Source organism: Onychomys torridus, chromosome 22, assembly GCF_903995425.1.
Source record: "Onychomys torridus chromosome 22, mOncTor1.1, whole genome shotgun sequence".
NCBI classification, from domain to species: domain Eukaryota; kingdom Metazoa; phylum Chordata; class Mammalia; order Rodentia; family Cricetidae; genus Onychomys; species Onychomys torridus.
In genome coordinates this window covers 31,836,249-31,856,084 of record NC_050464.1, presented here as the reverse complement: position 1 = coordinate 31,856,084, position 19,836 = coordinate 31,836,249, and the positions used below count along the sequence as shown (strand labels likewise).

Here is a 19,836-nt window from a genome sequence, read left to right as displayed (position 1 = left end):
TAGGTAGGTGTTATTGGGGTCCAGCAATTCCCTGGAGGACTTAGGGTAAGATTATGTGGATGCAAAGAGGCTGAACCCACTGGGTTCACCACAACCACACCATCACCCCCACCACAACCATCAACAGGAAGACAAGGCGGTGATTCACATCTCCACCTGATTGCTGGCACTTTAGTTTACATATGAATGCTCCTCCACCCACTGATAGGAAAGGACAGGTTGTCAAACCCACTTTACAGAGAGGACACTCTAGAGATCCGGAAATGGTGGACAGTGTGATCCATAAGGTTGAAGTGATGATGAGTCTGAGCATCCTCGGCATTCCAGGGTGATGATGTCATCCTGCAGTGTCTGGATGGATTGGTCACTGAGAGGGAGCTGCCTGGCAGCCCCTCTGTCGGGCCTGGCATCCAATTTGTCACGCATAGTTAGTACATGAATCTAATTCAAAACACAAATGTGGGAAGCAAAGCCAGACACCGGGAGCTGATGGCGCATCTCACAGCAGTCAGGGTGACCTCCGCAAAGAGACAGCCCGTCGGCACTGCCCCAATCACTACAGCTTTGATTCAGAATAGCACCGACCAGAGTTATCGTCCTAGCAAAACCCTGCAGGGGCAGACACGAACACAGGATTGTCACCCAAAGTCCCAAACACTACCCAGGATCTCAACAGTGGGCTCACCTCAGGAACACATCCCATCTTTCTACCGAGATGGGATTTCCTTCTGAAATTTCATATTTCCTTCCTGGAAATACACACTTTTTTTGGCATATGTATATATACTTGGCTCATTCTCTTCTTTACCAGCTCATCACATTAGTCAGGAAAAGCATCACAACTCAATTGGAGAAAAATGAAAATGGTGTGAAATACTTACTGTTCCTTGTCACTGCAGGCATGCCAAGCAAGGAGAGAAAGAGGAAACGAGAGAGGTTATCTAAGAATTCTCAGGACCAAGAGGCGGCAGTTAGGAGTGTGTACTTGCTCTCAAAGGGGACCTGAGTTCAGTTCCTAGCATCCCTCATCAGCCAGCTCACAGCCACCTGCTAGCTCCAGCTTCAGGAGTTCTGCCCTCTTCTGGCCTCTGAGGGCACTGCACTCACACATGCACATACACATAGTTAAAAATAAAATGAATTTAAAAAAAAACTCATCATCATACCCACATTGTTTAGATGCAATGTCATAGTTTGAATTCTGATGGCCCACATTCAGGAGTGTATGTGTGTGTGTGTGTGTGTGTGTGTGTGTGTGTGTGTGTGTGTTCATTATCTTTCAGCTGCTTGCTTTGAAGCAAGGTCTCAAATGTAGCTCAGATGGCCTTGACTTCACAGCAGTCCTCCTGCATCAGCTTCCCAAGTGCTGGGATTACAGAGGTATTCCTCTATACATTGGAATCATTTAATGTCATGGCTAAACCATGGCTGCCTTGGGGTAGAGCTATAAAATCCCACCTGTAAGTAGAGACCAACTGAGTCAATTCATTAATAAACCACACTGATCAGCCCTCCTTCTCTCCCCTCCTCATTTCCTCTGTTGAGATAGTGGTCCATGTGGCCCAGGCTGGCCTTGACTACCCAGAATACAGTCAAGGATGCCTTGAGCCCCAGGCCTTTCTACCTCTACCTACTCAATGCTGGGATCACAGGTGTCCACACACCATATTTATACAGCTCTGAGGATTGAAACAAAGGCTATGCACATGCTAGGCAAGCACTCTATCAACTACATCCCTGACCCGAGTTTATGTATTTGAATGATGTCTGTATGTGACACTAAGGGAAATTGTCTGACGGAAGTGGATTTCCCTCATCTTGGGCTGTGTTATTTCAAACACTGGGAGAGCCTGTTCATGACTCCTAAACAGCAGGTTATGTGTGGAGGTGCAAGTCTGTCTACTTCAGAAAGGAGACCACCATTTCACCTCCACAGGCAGGTGGCAATCTGTCTTGGTACCTCAGTTTCCACCCAGCATCCCTGGCATTGTCTGCTGGCAGGCCTCCTGACAGCATCTCTCTGAGCATCCTCACTCTGATCCCACCCAATCAGGAACAGATGCATATATTCTTTCCCACCCCACATTGGTGCCTGCAGACCATATTGCTAGGTCCCTGGAGGCTGAGCTAGAAGGGTTTTTGAAAACTGCAAAAGCAAGCAGTCTCTTTGGTTAGGCAGCCATAGATGAAGATTCTATTCTTCCTCACCGGGAGGAAGACATGAACATTGTCTTCTCCCATGTTGAGCTGTGTTGCCAGGCTCGACATTGTGTGTAATGGCTGCAATTCAGTCTCTATTTAATGTCTGTTGAGCATCGAGCAAGATAGCGGGTGTGTTCAGAGTGCCAGGATGCATCATGGGAGCACAAGAGTGGTTAATGAAGCTGCGTCTAGACTGCTAGAATCATTCTAATTTAATTGCCAGGCAAATTGTTTGGCCTCCTATTCTCGGAAGTAAATGCTGATGGATGGGATTTTAATTAACTCATGTTTCTTAAATAAAATAAATATTTTACCCTGTCCACCCTCTGGGCAGCTATTTATCTCAGAGAGACACACTTTTTGGTGGGTGGAATATTATTTATGAAATAAGTTTGTCCAAGACAACATTGAGAAAAATGCTTGAGAAGGCACCCTGCCCAGAGGAGCACCCAGAATCCTGTGCTGTCTTCCAGAAGGTACAACTCAGGGAAGAGGGGGATGCTGTAGATAGACCTGGGAAACAGATAGAGGACTTTGAATTCCTTATTATTATTTGTATTTTACATGTATAGGTGTTTTGTCTGCACACAAATCTGTGTACCATACACATATCTGATGTATGAGGCAGCCAGATAAGCCACTGGATCCCCTGGAACTACAGTTACAGGTGGTTGTGAGTCACCATGTGGGTGCTGAGAATCAAACCAGGTCCCAGATGGAGGAGTTTTGTTTTTGGAGCATATGGGTGGGTCAAAAAAAAAAAAATCTTCCCTGGGTATTTAACTAGTTCCTAAACAAATTAATTAAAGCCATTTTTTTTTGTTTGTTTGTTTGTTTTGCCAGAGCTGAGGACCAACCCCAGGGCCTTGTGCTTGCTAGGCAAGCGCTCTACCACTGAGCTAAATCCCCAACCCCTAAAGCCAACTTTTTAAAAGATAAGGTCTCATGTAGCCTAGCTGGCTCCAAACTCTATAGGTAGCTGACAATGAACTGAATTTATTATCCTCCTGCCTCCACCTCCCAAGTGCTGGGATTATAGATGATGCAGGGTATTACTTAAAACCTTGTGCATAGTGGGCTGTATCTAACACCTGAGCCATATCCCCCAAGCTGTGCTTTTAATTGCTGCTCAAGAATTGTTAGAAAGGGATTTTTTCTTCAACCCTTTCATTCAAAACAGACAGACAAAACAGATTTCAACAAAACATAAAATGGTTTCCCTCTTGAAGAGTTTATTATGAAAAAACAAAACCTAAGTCACAGACTGCAGGAAATTATAAAATTCTGTAACAAAGGCATTTAACCTGAATAACAAGTTTAATGACAAGATGATAATGGATCTGTTCTTTAAAACACACAAAGATGGGGCTGGAGAGATGGCTCCACAATTAGGAGCATGGGCTGCTCAAGAGCAGGGGACCAGGGTTTAGTTCCCAGAACCCACATGGTGACTCACAACCATCTATAATTCCATTTCCAGGGGGCTCTTATGCCCTCTTCTGGCCTCCATAGATACTGCACCCATGTGCATGCACCCACCACACATCCACACAGACACATGCAGTTCAACCACCACTATAAAGTGAGACTTTGTCTAACAATAATAATTATTATTTATTTATATTAATGATGATGATGTTACCACATGGGACAATATGTGGGCCAGTAGACAACAGATTTGGACAGTCAAGGACTCCAGGTGGTGGTGTAGCGGATGCTTAGCAATGTCCTCACTCATTATGGCTGACTAGAATGCCAACATGACATTCAGAGCTCAGGATAGGCTGAGACATCCCTCTATATAGTGTTCACAGTACCCAGGGATAATAAATCAATAGCAGAGAGTATCAACCTGTCATTGGGTCACTTAAATGTAATTAATTTCAAGTACTCATCACCTTGTGTGTAATAAAGTGTGATTGTAAATTTATATCAATTAATTTTCCAGTTATGGCCATGGTCAGCAAGTGGCTTGCAAAGGTCCTGAATTTTGCACATTGATTGTGAAGAAGTCCTGTGGGTGATTGGCACACCACTGAGCCAGGAATGATCGTTCATGGGTGATGTTACCATGTGGTCAAAGACATGAAACACACACTCAAAGTTCATCAAAGACCTGAGCCATATTTATAACACACCTATAATTTCAGCAGCACTTAAGGATCTGAGGCAGGAGGATTGTGAGTTCAAGGCCAGCCTAGGCTATGTAATGAGATCCTGTCTGAAAAGAAAAGAAAACAAAATAAAAACAAAATCCCACAACACACAAACAAAAACTGATCAAAGAGCAGGAGGCTTAAAGGAGCACAAAAATACTAAAAATAATGAAAAGAAATTATCAGGCATAAAATAACTTAAAATTCTAGAAATATAATAGGGTGGTTTAATGAAAAATAGTGTGCCTTAAAATGTCTCAGGCTGGAATGTCTGGGAGGCTGAGACATAGAGCTAGGCCCGCATACATTGTTTGATTTAATTTCATCTATTTCGGCTAGATTCTCCCTCTACAAACAACACTGTTTCTTTTAATTATCTATTCTTGCTACAATCTAGAGTATCCCCACAGCGTTTCTCTCAGTTGTCTATTTTTACAGGCGTCTATAACCAGATGTAACAATTTCTTCTGAAAACTGTTTCTTTCAACGCCTGCTTTCCCTACAGTAAAAGGAAGATGATAATGACATTGTTTCAAAAAGAATTAGTAAATATTATTTTTTATAGTTACTTTGTCTTTCCTGGAAAGTGTGTAATATCTACTTACATCCTCTTGTGAAAGATAATGTCTTCTTTAACAAAAGTGCAGGTTTGTGAGTCAAGGTTAAAAAGATAGCAATGGGGTTATTTCATAGATAAGAAGAAAATTGTGACAATATGGCCATATGACTAAGGATGGGCACACTTTTCCAGCCAATAAGAAGTGACCTTAGTTGAACATCTATTCTACACTCTTCTTTTAAATTTCTTTGGGAGGGTTTGTTCTCTTTGTTGTTGTTGTTGTTGTTGTTATCTGGTTTTTTGAGACAGGGTTTCTCTGTAGCTTTGGAGCCTGTCCTGGACTAACTTTGTAGACCAGGATGGCCTTGAACTCACAGAGATCCACCTGCCTCTGACTCCCGAGTGCTGGGATTACAGGCATGCGCCACCACTGCCAGGCGCTCTTTGTTATTATTTTTGAGGCTGTAGTTTAATTACAACAATTCTCCCTTCCCTTTCCTCCCTTCAAACACTCCCATATACCCCCTGCTTTCCTTTAAATCCATGACCTCTTTTTTAATCAAGTGTTATTGCTCTCTCTCTCTCTCTCTCTCTCTCTCTCTCTCTCTCTCTTTCTCTCTCTCTCTCTCTCTCTCTCTCTCACACACACACACACACACACACACTCACAGCCATAAATATAACCTGTTGAGTCCATATAATGCTACTTGTATGTCATGTTTTCAGGGCTGTTGGCACTGGACAACCAATTGCTGTGCTCTTCCTGGGGAGGACCACCCCTCTTCCTGGGGAGGACCACCCCTCCTCTTCCCAGAATTCCTCAGTTGTCTGCAGTTCTTTGTGTAGGGTGGAGGCCTCATGGGATTTTCCCCATCCAGTTTGACATGTTTAGAAAACCACAAACAATCAAAATGCAACATTGCGGAGCCCAGTCCCCATGGATACATCTACAAAGCATTCTCGCACCTCAGGGTCAGGGAACATTGCGGAAGAGGAGGCAGAAAGGCTGTAAGAGCCAGAGGGGATGGAGGTTTGTGGTGGGACTGTGTCTCCTAGGAATGTCAGAAGCTACACCCATAAAGTCTCACCAACTGACTACCCAAACATGAGCAGAACTAGGATGATACCACTGAACATGACAGACTGGATGGGGGTTAGGGGAAACCCACCAGGCCTCAAAGACCTGCTCAACAAGAGGGAAACCATGCCCAGTACTGGGAACCTAGCCAATTACTCAATACTAGTGAAGTCACAGTTATTAAAGGAGACTCTATAGCCACTAATTTACTAAACCAGCACAATCCCTAACAGCACTCTATAAACCTTTGTCCTATACCCACAGAAAAGTGTAGGCTTCACCCTCATCAAGGAAACTTCTTTTTGCAACAGACAGAAACCACTACAGGAAACCCTTCTGCAGTCTTTGGGCCATGAGAGGCCATCAGCAGACAGCCCCCTACCCTCCACCCCCATGGCACATATTCTTGTCATTAAATAATCATGTTCCCAACTAAGAACTTCAACCTTATGATGTCTTTAAAATTCTGTCCAACAGAGACACCACACTGAGGCATAGAGGACAGAGAGGCCATCTCTAACCCATGCCCATGGGGCTGGATGGGTTACCCAGACATCCATGATAGATTTCCTATTAGAGACACAATAGGGAATGATGGGCCATATGGAAAATTGAAAAGCATGTACCATAAAACCCACCATGGGGCTGGGAAGCTAGGGAGCTAGCCCTGCAGCAAGAGACCCTGCCTTAATCAATAGAGTTGGGAGCAACACAATGTCAACTTTGTGCCTCACATGCATGCATATACATGTGTATTCACATCTATATGTACACCCATACATACATACATGTACAACACCACACACACACACACACACACACACACACACACACACACACACACACCTAGCCCAGGGAAGGAAACCCACGGCTCTTCTCCTCCCTTCAGATGAAGACACTTAGAAATGCCCAGCTCAAATGAGCTACTTCCAGGGTTACGGCAGACTTACTTTGACTGAAGTGGGCCATCACCAGGGTACATCCATCGGTTCACCACAGTGTCAGTCATGGTGGAAGGCTGGTACACCTGGAAAACACCCACCCAAGATGTTTACTGCTGAGAGCTGCTGGTAGCAAAGGCTTTACCAGAGGCCGTGGGAGTACACAGTAGGCGGCAAGTAGTGTTCAGCAGGTCAACCCACTAGATGAATAATTCCCTGATGGGGAGCCCTACTTGGCAAAGCCATGGAGTCACTGACTATGACTGACAGGTTGCTTCTGTCTGTAATTTCTCTCATGTGCCACCCCATTCCTCCCCTAATAGCAGCTATGGGTGTTTTCCCTCTGCTTTATCTCATGAAAACACTCCATTTTTGGTCACACATACAGCTGTGGATGGTCAGGAAGATGATTTCTGCTTAATCTGTATAATTTTGACAAATAGAAATAATACTAGGATAGTTTTCATAACTGACACAGGAAAATAACAGTATTGTCAGTCACAAAGACAGCTTTTCACACATTTAGCTAAAACCTCAAAACAAATTTGAAACAGACCAGCTGCCCCTGCAGAGAATACACAAGGACAAGTCCCCAAGTGTCTGTTAAACCAAAGTCAGGCACAAAAACAACTTTAGTAGATATAATTCTCTCAGTAATTGACCTTATGCACATACTCCTAGGCTCAAGATTCAGCCAACTAATTGTTTGTTGCTTAGGTCCTGGGTTTCAATGTCACTTTCTGTCTGGGAACCCTAACCACCCAGGCTATGTGCACAGCCAAGCATTAGTCACTGACTGGTCAGTGTGACATCTCTAGCCTGAGAGAAACTGTGTGACTTATCATGTGTTATGAGAATGGGTCAGACCCTGAAAATGTAACATATACTTGTCCAGAGTTTGGCTATTGAAGTGTGAGTGTGTGTGTGTGTGTGTGTGTGTGTGTGTGTGTGTGTGTTGAAAAGGAGATGTAGCTGAGTGTGCAGAGGGAGAAGTGAGAGAGATGTAAGAAGAAGTGTGAGGGAGAGTGAGTGAGTAATAGTGTGTGAGGGTTTGTAGTGGAGTGGAGAGAGGGAATGTGTATAGAAGAGAGGTGTGCAGCTATGTCAAAAAGAGATGTGACTGTATACAGAAATAGATGGCTGTGCAGGAGAGAGATGTATGTATGTAGAGGAGATGTATGTAGAGGAAGAGATGTGTGGTGAGAAAGTTGTGTAGATGAGATGTATAGCTGTGTAAAAGCTGTGTGGAGACAGGTTTTCAGAGAGCATTTTTAAAGATTAAGTAAGAGAGTAAGTTACCATTAGAAAGTATGTGTTTCCTTATTTACCCCTCAGATAGAAAAAGTCTAGTCCTCACTGCTTTTGTGAATTGTTTTGCATACCCTGGAGGTGGCCTTGGAGCAGGCTCCCCAAAGGCCACCGATAGGTTACCCAATCATCTGGCCGCTCTTAGCTGATGAGTCTCTACTCTATGCCACACATGTGGGGACACAGAAAAGGGAGGGAGCTTGACCCAGCATCTCCACTGTCCAGGTGTAGAACCTTGCACCCCTAAGGGGCAGTGACCCCTGGGAGTCACAGCCACCTAGAGATGAGAGATGGGACAGCATGCTTCCTATTCATTGCTGACACAGGTCCCCACTGTGGTGCTGTTGGGGGGACTGTTGTGGACTTTTAAGAAGGTGTTGGGGACATTGAGACCTTGTCCTTGAAGAAGAATAAGGGGCCTTGATTCTGTGACCTCTCTTTTTCTTGGCTGTGGTGTGAGTGGTTTGCCCAGACGTTGGAATGTGCCAGCCTGTGCCAAAGGGCACAGCTGTAGGGTCACCCAGTCTTTGACTTGAGTCTCCAGACTCATGAACACCTTCCTCCACTTCACACACAGCCTGAGGTGGGCTTTTCCTTACAGTGACTCAAGCCTCTCTCTATCTGCCCTGCTCAGGATCAGTTTACCCTCCACACATCAGTCAGGGTGAGCCTGAACATCTTACCATAGTTTGTCAAACATCTCCACAGCCAGACACAGGGCCCCCCAAGCCCACCTCTAGGCATCTCCCTGCAGGAGTGAAAACTCTCTTCACTACAGGAATCTGACCTTCCTAACAGCACAGAGGGGAGGTGACCCCAATCCACCACACCTGACAGAATGACCAGGTATGCTTGCTCATCATGGGTGGTCCTTGGGGACCCTGTGCCAAAAGAAAGAAGCCAGACTCCAAACAGTCTCTACTCAAATGCCAACTCTTCCAAGAAGACACCTTCCCTGGCCATTCTAAGCCCCTCCCCAGTCCTGTTCCTCCTCATCCTACAGCTTAGCATGGCACGTGATTTGTCTTCCTGCTATCTACACTTATCTCTCCACCTGGTTAGTAAGAGCCACAAGTTCCAGGCTCAGGGCTGCATTTGTTCAACTGCAGCTGCTCAGTGCACAGGGGGCCAGCTTCATGGACTGTGAGCCAAGCAACTGTACAGACTGTGCACAAAAGGATCCCACATCCCCACATCTGCAGGTTACCCGGACCCCTAAGCTCAAAGCTTTGTGCTCCTTTCCTGGGATTCTTCATAAACTTTGCATGAGTGGTCCAGAAATTCTTAATTTTGTAACCAGTCCCTACCTGTGGTATATAGTTGGTGCTCAATAAGTGTTCACAGAGGTTGGTGAGTACACAAATGTATGAAGCATCAGAGCCAGCCTGCTGTCTCATAGCCTTGTGGACCCCTAGGCCACCCTGCATCCTAGACTGCCACAAAAGCCCACTGCTCAAACCCCAGAAAGACCCCCTATAGGACTCCCCCCCTTTCATTTTGTCCCTACTTCTCCCCACCAGCATCCATTGCTAAGGACTGGTGAGTGCCCCACCCCAGAACCCTCTCGGTCTTCTGCTGCTTAAAGGTAAGTGGGGAAAAGTTCAAAACTCACTGAAGACCGGGCGGTGGTGGCGTACGCCTTTAATCCCAGCACTTGGGAGGCAGAGCCAGGCGGATCTCTGTGAGTTCGAGGCCAGCCTGGGCTACAGAGTGAGATCCAGGAAAGGTGCAAAACTACACAGAGAAACCCTGTCTCATGGGGGAAAAAAAAAACTTATTTAAGAGCCACAGCAGTGTCTGAAGTGACCCGGCAGGGTTGGACTGGGCTGGCAGGGGCCTCATGTGGTACTTTGGAGAGCTGCCCGGGTCTGTGTCCCCTGTGGGTGTATATGTGGGGTTCAAAATGATAGCCAGCCGCTATGCCCCACAGCCCTGCATTAAATCATGGGGAACCTGCACCTAACATCTTGGATGGCATCCGGGCACTTCCAATTCCATCTCTAGCCACACCTGCCTCCTGCTCATCACTGCCCATCCAGGCCCCTGCAGACTTGTTCATACTCCTGGAGGTCGGAGATGAGACCTAACCAGGGGCTCAAACCAAAGAGGGAATGTGAAAGAACAAATGATATCTAGCCAGAAGTAAACTATGTTTGGCCCATATGGTTTTTTGTTTGTTTTTGTTGTTGTTGTTGTTGTTTTGTTTTGTTTTGTTTTTTTAAGTAAAATTAAGTCAGACGTGAGGAGATGCATGCTTGCCTCGAGAGCATAAGGGTCATATGTTTGAAGGGCATGGTGGCAGGAGCCTGAAACTCAGCTCTGATGAGGCAGAGGCAGGGGGGCTCAGACTTACTGGCCAGATGGTCTATTTTATTTGGAGAGTTCCAGATCCCAGGGAGAGACCCTGTGTCCAAAATCAAGGTGGATGTCTCCCAAGGTTGTCCTCTGGCCAATACACATCTCCCTCTCCTTCTCCCTCTCCCTCCCCTCTTTCTCCTCCCCTTTCCCCTCCCAGAGCACCCACCATCACTAAGTGTCTAGCACTGGTCTAGGTCTAGAGACGCATCATTCAAACACAAACTAGAAACAGAAATGAGGGTCCCCACCGGGCTTAGCTTCAAGTGGGGAAGAGAGAAAACCTGTAGGCCAAGTATGAAGCCAGCCAGCTGCTGAAGTAAGGAAAGAGGAAATGGGTGTGAGGACAGGGGGTTGAATGTTTAGCTTCACATAGGTATCAGGAGGGTCTTGCTGAGCCATGTTTGACCTGGAGCAGGGAACTGAGCCAGGTGGACAGCTGGGGCAGAGCATCCCAAACAAATGGAAAATGAACCACAAAGGCCCTGGGGTGGGGGGGGGGGGTGGGGGGGAAGCACCTGCTAAGTTAGAGAAACAGCAGAGAAGCTAGAGAGGAGTGAGCAAGGTGAGTACCAGAGAAGCTGGGTCAGTCCACAGATGAATCTGCCTGCTTCACCCTCTGAATCTCATTGGCAATGAAACTTCCCATGACCAAATGGGATGGCAGCATGTCTGTCCAATCAGGAGTTGGAAGATGCAAATGGTCTAGAGCTGGCTTCTTGCTGTATATGAGGAGCCCAGGCTAGCCCACTGGAAGAGTCACTCGCCCAGCCATGTGAGCCAAATCTGGCCTAGAGCAGAGGAACTGCCCAGCTGAACCCAGCTAGAGAGCCAGAACACAACCATGGTGGCTCTGAACCACTTGCTAGAGGGGTGGTTTGTTACACAGCACAGACAGACTGATAGAAGTTGCTGGCTCAGACCCAACTCCCACATCCAACCCTGGGGTCCTTCTCTAAGTGACCCTGGCAAGCTATCCCACTCTGAAATGAGGACTTGCATTCTGGGGCACTCAACTCCCAGGCTCCTGAGTCCACAAAGGGCTTGTCAGCTGACGTGCTTTCCAGAGGCTCCAACCAGGGAGCACTCTGTCCGTGTTCCCGGTATACCTGGGAGAGGTGAGAAAATGTCTGTGTTTGGGGTGTCGGAGGTCTGAGTAAAGGTGCAATAGATACCTGGCATATGCACTGTGTGTGTGTGTGTGTGTGTGTGTGTGTGTGTGTGTGTGTGTGTGCATGTGCTTGTGTGTATAGGTCAGAGGTCATCTTCAGGTGTCATTCCTCAGGAGTTGTCCACTGGTCTTTCATTGGCACATAGGTTGCACGAGGCTGGCTGGCTGCGAGTCCCAGAGATCTGCCTGCTGCCCTCACTCCACTGCTAGGGTTAAGGCAGGCACTATCTTTTTATGTGGGTCCTGGGGATTGAATTCAGGTCCTCACACTTGTGTGGCAAGCACATTACAGACTGAGCCATCTTTCCAGTCCATATATATTTCTTATTTAGTTTTTAGGTGGGGATAAGAGCACCCCAGCTTCCCTTCCAGAAGTCTCCTTTCTCAATATCCACTGGTGAGGCTCAGGTGGGGTTCACCTACTTCTGTCCTTAGAGGTGGGCCTGTGGCCCACTTCTGGTCAATCAGTGGTTGGTCTGCTGTGATTGGCTCAGGGATCAGCATGTGACCCGATCTGGGCCAATGAAAGCTTTGCTGGAATTCCATAGCCGGTGATTTTCTTTGTTTTCTGAATTCACCTCACAGAGAAAGCCTGCTGCAGGGTGATGGAGAAAAGCTGCTGCCTATGATGCACAGGTGGGGTGGGTGTGGGGGTGCTGGATCTCGCCATGCCTGAACCAGTATTTGCTATTTTGGCTATCATAAACCAATGAAGTCAAATTTGAATTGAATTTTTGCCACTGCAGCACTCCTGTATTCGTTTCCTTGGGGTCCCCTGTCAGCTTGGAGCAATCGGGGATTCCAAAGGCAACCAGAGCTGGTGGGACCCAGAAATGAACACTAGTCCCCATCCAGACCACAGGAGGTCCTTTGACTGGTCCCTAGGCTCTGCCATCAGATGCATCCTGCCCAAAGGGACCCTGCACGGGTAATTAAAACTCAGTGACAATAAACACTAATTAAAAGCAAAACTAAGTACTTAATAAGACAAATGAGGTGATGGTATTAGAAGTCGGGATGAGCAAGCTGATATTAATTAAAACCAAAGATGGATGTCTTCCCCCTTTGAAAACTCTGTGTGTGTGTGTGTGTGTGTGTGTGTGTGTGTGTGTGTGTGTGTGTGTGTGATGTGCATTTGTGTTTCTGCGTGTTCGAATGGGTGTGGGCATATATGTGTGAGTGGGTGGGGCTTGTGGTTGTAGAAGCCCAAGGTTGACATCAGGTGCCTTGCCTTCATCACCCACCACTTCTGTCCTGGAGGCAGGGTCTCTTATCAAACCCTGAGCTTGCTGATGCTGGATAGTGTCATCTCAGATGACCCTGAGGATGTCCTGTCTCTGCCTCTGAGGTGCTGGGATTATAGGCAGCTGCCATATTTGCCCACTCTTACATGGGTTCTGAGGACCTGATATCTGGTCCACACACCTGGATGGTAAGTATTTTATTTACTGAGTTTTCTTCCTGGCCCTACTTTATTTCTTTAAGACAGTATTTCTCTCTGGCCTTGAGCTCACCAAGTTGGTAAGATGCCTGGCACACCAAGAAACTGCTTGGCTCCACCTCCCTAGTGTTAAGTATCAGTATGTGCCACCATATCCTGCTTTTTAAACACCCATTTAGTGTACTGGGAAACTGAAGCCCAGATAGGTAGAATCACTTGTCCCAAGACATACAGTCACCACCCCCACACAAACAGCTTGTATATTTGAAATGAGGCCACACTCCCATGTACATGGCTCACTGAAGGCTGGTCAGAGGATCATAGGAAGAAACTAAGAGAGACTATTCTGTCCCCTCCTGGACCATGGAGTCCCTCCAAGCCCTGAGTCTACACATCTGAACACAGTAGGCACAAGAACCACCACCAAGCCTTCAGCTGCCCTGACAGTACAGTCCACTTCCAGGCTACCCAGTCAGGCAGGATTTACCCTCCCCTCCTGAGGCTTGATTGCCGCACTTACATGTGTGCTCACAAACATCCACCCAAACAGGAAAACATGATTAGAGGAGTCTGTGTATCAGAACATGTTGTTTAGCTTAATGACTCTTGTCCTGCTCCAAAAGGACTGGGCAGGCACTGGCTCACCTAAGCCCTAATCACAGTGCATTATGGGAGACCACAAGCCCCATGTTCTTCTTTGCCTTGGGATAGAATGCAGAATGGAGAGGGACATCCACTGCCTTACACCCATCAGCAGTCCTGGTCCCTTCCTGGAAGGGGCATTCTGGTCAACATCAGATCTCCTGCTCTATCAATGAGCCCCCTCGCCCTGAAGCACTGTTATCTATTGAGGAAAATAATAAAAAAAAATATTGGATGCAGTTATTAACTTGTTGTTCTCAGGAGAAAGAAATAGCCACATAGGCAGCATGGTGGATGGACCTATAAAAGTGCAGCTTGCCAAGCATACTCTATTCTGTCCACCAGGGTATTGCCATCCATCCTTCTGGGGCTCAGAGTCCACTGTGGTGGCTGCATCCACCGCACCCTTGAGTTCTGGTTTCCGGTTGGGTTCCAATAGGAGCTACCAGCAGAGGCTGGTGGGAGGGAGAGCAGGAGGACGGAGAGGCTGAGGTGCCCTTGAGTCTCCCTGTTGTGCATCATAGTTTGCCAGCAGAGAGGAGGGATAGAGACAGCCAGAGTATATAGTATATAGAGTATATGACATATAGGGCATCTAGTATATAGAGTATATGACAACCACCATGGTATAGGTCATGAATCTCTGCACAGGGCAGCAGGGTTGACTGTCCAGATGAAGGACCCCAGTGAACAGGTCTTCTACAACTGCTGCTCTCCTCATAGTAACTCTGGCCTTTACAGTAACTCTCCAGGATTCGAGAAGTTGGTGAGTGTGGCCACCAGAAGCTCACACATGCTCACCCACTGGGGATTGTCCCCTCCAGCATGTCAGAAATCTAGTCTTCCCTACTCCCACCAAAGGGGCCACATGGAGAACTAAGGCCCCAGCCAAGAAGTCAAGCTCACCCCAGACACAGGAGACCATGTTGTGTTACACAGCTATGGATCTTCAGTGTAGAACACCATGATCCCTTAACATGACCAGCCAAGACCAGAAGACACACCAATCAACTGGTTTCAGCTGGATCACAGAGTCTTGAGCCAATATGAGTGGCCCTCAGGCACAGCCAGTGTGTTGGTTGGCTTGTTGTTGAGACTGAATACTTGTTGCTTAAAGAGGAAGGACTTTATTTTTGCCTTTCAGTCTGAGGGGATACATTCTACCATGTTGGGAAAGGCATGGTGGTGGGAACAGAGATGGTCACATTGTGCCTGCAGTCAGGAAGAGGAGAGTGGGCAGGAAGTAGGGGGTAGGCTATAAACCCTCAATGTTGGTTTCCTATGACTCATTTCTTTCAACAAGGCTCTGCCTCCTGAAGGTTCCATAAGCTTCTTAAATAACATCGCCAACAGGAGACAAAGTGTTCACATGCATGAGGCTATAGGGAATATTTCACATTCAAAACAGCAGCCACGAACTTTCACAGTAGTTGTTATGTGGCATAACTGACTGCTACAAGCAGTGCACCATGTCTCTTGTCTGCCCGTGCACACCTCTTAGCCCTGCTTCCCTATTCTCATCCCTAGAAGATGACCTGTATGTGTGACCTCACATGATCCTGTGCCCTCTGGCTTTTATTGGCTTCAGTCACTGGAAACCCTGAGGGGGAAGAGTGGATGGGTTGCCAGGGAGCTTGGGGCTCCTTTTCTCCATGCTATCATCATGGTCATGGCTCAAGTCCAGTGGCCTCTCTTGCAGCCAGGTTCTGGTCGTGGAATGTCTGTCCTATTCTTGGCTAGGGTCTAAGAGTTTCCTATCATGGCCTGTCCTGGGTGCATCACTCCTCTTATTGGCTTTCCTTAAACCCACTCACACCTTAGTTCCTTTGCAAAACTCACCTCAAATGACCCAATTCGAATTATCTGTTCTCTGCTGGGACCCTGATTCATGTGGCTAACTGTTGATAGTGTATGATTTCCATGAGAAGAGCAAACAGACACAAGTCAAGTGTGGTGCTGTGTGTGTTTTAGCTCAAGGCCAACCTGGTCTACATAGCGGGTTCTGGCCAACCAGGGCTAGAAAGTGAGACCTTGGGTCAAAACACAACGCAACAAACTAGGCAGCATCCAGTGCCTGGGCTTGAGGAACAGGTTTAGGGATGAGCTTGAGGCCTGGACTTGGGTTCAGCACCGTGGACAGCGGCAACGAGCCAAGATCTCCCAGGTTTCAGGAGAGATTGTTTCGGAGGCAGGGAGGAAGAAAAGTGAGGAGGAGGGGTAGAAAGGGAGAGAGGGAGGAGGGAAGGTAGGAGAGAGACAGAGACAGAGAGAGAGAGACAGACAGACAGACAGACACAGAGACAGGGAGGGAGACACAGAGACAGACAGACAGACAGACAGACAGAGGGAGGAAGGGAGGGAGGGAGAGAGGAAGGAAGAGAGAGAGAGAGAGAGAGAGAGAGAGAGAGAGAGAGAGAGAGAGAGAGAGAGAGAGAGAGAGAGAGAGAGAGAGAGAGAGAGAGAGAGGAGAGAGACCACTCTAATGTAATGGCTCAGCTTTCTCTCACAGCCACCAGGATTGGATGGGACAGTGTTAAGGGGTTTTATTGTTTATTTGGTTTTTTGCCTCCTGAAACACGCTTAACTCCTTAACTCCTCAAGTCCCAGCTTGGCTCTCACTATCCCATCATGCCCTTCTCTGGCCTCCTAATTTTCTCTCTCTCTCTCTCTCTCTCTCTCTCTCTCTCTCTCTCTCTCTTTTTAAATCAGCCTCCATCCTCCACAAACTGGAAATCCCAGGAGGATGCAGACAGTGGACATCTGCTCCTCTTACTCCTGCTACTAACTTAAGCCTTCTTCTGAGGAAGAAAAAAAAAAAAAAAAACCTTTCCCAGGCTCAGCCTTGGTGCACAGCTGGGGCTGACTCCACACTTCGGCCTAGGGGTGGTCATATGACCCTGGGATAGCCAATCACCATGCTCCCCTCTTCCAACTACATGTAATTGATTCAAAGCTCAATGAATTCTATAACTCAGCTTTTTCTGGACTCCTAGGAGGAAAGCAAAACCGAGAGATGCTGGTTACTCCATCCCAGTGCTCCTGCTAAGCCTCAAGGATTCACACACCTCTGCCACACTGGGGCTGTATATCATCTCAGCTATCGGGCATCCTTTAATGCTACCTAAACAAACTTGGATTCAGTTAGCCATTCATGAGGTCCTGATTTACACACACACACACACACACACACACACACACACACAGAGAGAGAGAGAGAGAGAGAGAGAGAGAGAGCGAGCACTTACCATCTATAGATTTCTTATTTACAAATTTGCCTCCAGGCGAAAATTGGCACATAATCCCCAAATCAATCCTCAGGGTGCTTTTGTGTTCATTCACAACATGCACAGAAAGGACCACATCAAGGGAGCCATCCAACATGCCCACTCCCAGCTGACCTCACCTGAATCTGCACCCCACTGTCCTACCCTTTCCCATCCTGCAGGAAAGCCCCTGTTCAAGATCTGATTAGCACTGCTGTCTTGTGTTTCTGTGCTTTTTACTGGAGGTTCTGCTGTTTGCAAATTGGCTCCTGTGTGAAGGGGGACTGTGGTGTGCTTTATAGAAAATAAGGAGTTAGATGAGCCTTGTTCAGGCACAAGGTACAGTGCTATATATAGGCCACCAGTTCAACTCATTAGTAATATATATTAAGTGAAATGGGTAAAGCAAGATTATGAGGGGCTGGGGAGATGGCTCAGCAGTTAAGATCACTGGCTGCTCTTCCAGAGGACCTGGGTTCAGTTCCCAGCACCTATACGATGACCACAACCATGTATAACTCCAGTTCCAGAGGCTCTGATGCCCTCTTCTGACCTCCTCAAGCACTGGATGCATGTAATGCACATTCATGCATGCAGGCAAATACTCATATACACAAAATAAAAATAAATACATCTTCTAAAATATGCACCACATTATACACATATTAAAATGTCTACAATATATTTATAAATAATGATGTGTTTATAAATGATATTTAATGGTGAGGTTTAAATACTTATGATATATGATTAGATTATAATATAATGTTTAAAGCTTATTGGGGGTACATGAATGGTGAGTGTCGGGGAGTCACAACTGTGAGAGTTAGCTCCTCCCTTCCAGCATGTGGGTCCCTGTGATCAAACTTGGGCCTGTCTGTGCAGATTCATCTCATAGTCTGCTTTGTAACATATTAAATATAACAAGAATGACCAGCGAGTGCTCCTCACGCTCACCTCTCCTCTCACAGAGACAAGTGCAGCAGGCCTGTTTTATGTCTAACTTTCTGAACGTGGCAGAAGCAAGGGCTCATCATGATATGACTGTCCAAATGAGGCCGTGTAAGAGGTGGAGTACCAGGGAGGAGAGGAGAAGCCCTGTCCTGGGAGCTTTTTCCTGGCTGCCATCTCCTACATCAGAGGTCCTCAACCTTCCTAACGCTGCGACCCTTTAACACAGTTCCTCATGTGGTGGTGACTCCCCAACCATAAAATTATTTTGTTGCTCCTTCATAATTGTAATTTTGCTACTGTTATGAATTGTAATATAAATATCTGATATGCCGGATATCTGATATGTGACCCCTGTGAAAGGGTCATTTGACCCCCACAGGAGGTTCAACCCACAAGTTGAGGACCACTGTCCTACAAGAAGCTGAGATGTAGGATCACCTCATCCCTGTGGAAGCAGGAAAAGGGAAGCTTACCAAAGTGAACCTGTCGGCTTGGAGACCCACCAGCTACTGATGACTTATAAGAGTTGGTCCAGCATGCAGGTGCCCCGGGGCCTGATCAGATTACAGCAGAGCTGAGCTGCAAATGGGTCTCTAAGTGCCTTTCCAGTTTCTGGTCTCCATAGATAGGCTCGGAAGTGAAAACCTTGCAAGGCGCTGAGGGTGTGCTAAGGGAAGCTGCAAGAGGTTCACCCCAAGCTAAGCTGCTGGCTCAGTTTCCAGGACAAAATGGTACCCAGGTGAGGGGGCATGGAGGCCTCCATCTTTTAGAGCTGAGGACAGTGAAGATTGAATCCCTTCAATGCTAACTTTGTCTCTTCCTTAATAAAGGAGCTGGGAGTCACTTAAGCTTACAGGGCTATTTCTGAGCTCTGCTCTGGCCTCCTGCGGCTGCACTGCTACAAGAAACACGACAGAAAAATATAAATGGCCCCAGCCACTTCCTTCCTCACTCAGTTCTTGCTCATCTGGGAGAACACGCCAAACTGAGCTCTGGTGACATAGAACGGAAGGCAGCAGGAGGAGGCATGGCTCCTCAGAGCCTAGAGGGAGCAAGGGCGGGGGTGCCTAGGATGGGTGTTCCTCCCAGGTCACCTTTCCTGTGCCTCTCTGGACATCCACAGCAACTCTCCTCAGTAATTGCCTTTCCTGGGAAGCCCAGAGAGTATAGACCGGGTGCTTGTTTGGCATGAAGGATCTACTGCCAGATGCTGCAGCGAGGCCAGTCCCAGCTCAGTCTCTCGCTAGCCTGGGACCTGGGGCAGGCTCTCAGAGCCCCTTTGTGCCTCATTTTCCTTGTCTGGAAAAAAAAAATGGGGATTATAACAGAGCAGCTTCCTTGCACTGAAGTTAGGATGGGGTAAAATAAGGGATGCAGAGTGCCTAGCAAGGGGTGTGCCAGCCTACGAGAACCACTCAATCCCTGCCTGAGCTCCTCTGAGGATAGCAATCACTCTAGCATGAAGGCCCAAAGCCAAGCCCAGCCTGCAGGGATGCAATGGGTACCCATCTTCTCTTCAGCCTCACCAGTTCACGTCAGCCTTTCCCTCTCAGGACGGTCATCAACACACTCCGGTACCCAGAGGACTCTGCTGGAAACATCCTTGTGGTCCCAGCTCCCCAAAAGGATGTGAACCGGTACCTTCGGCAGGTGTCAAGAAATAACCAGGGATACCCAAAAGCTACTGCCCACCCCAAGAAATCTTCCTCCGCTTCCCCATTGCCACCTGGACATCCCAGATGGAGCTCACAATGGCGTTTGTCATA

General features: G+C 47.2%; 1 protein-coding gene across 3 annotated transcripts in view; it reads right to left on the bottom strand.

Moving 5' to 3' along the window:
• Nucleotides 1-19,836, bottom strand: part of Rph3a (rabphilin 3A) — a 79,996-nt gene that overhangs the window by 45,756 nt on the left and 14,404 nt on the right. For all 3 annotated transcript variants that reach the window (XM_036171618.1, XM_036171616.1, XM_036171617.1), the window contains exons 3-4: nucleotides 6,946-7,022; nucleotides 882-893 (exon numbers count right to left, since the gene is read on the bottom strand). In XM_036171618.1, the coding sequence (XP_036027511.1) occupies nucleotides 882-893; nucleotides 6,946-7,004 (71 nt within the window). In that variant the 5' untranslated portion in view covers nucleotides 7,005-7,022. The remainder of the gene's footprint in view (nucleotides 1-881; nucleotides 894-6,945; nucleotides 7,023-19,836) is intronic.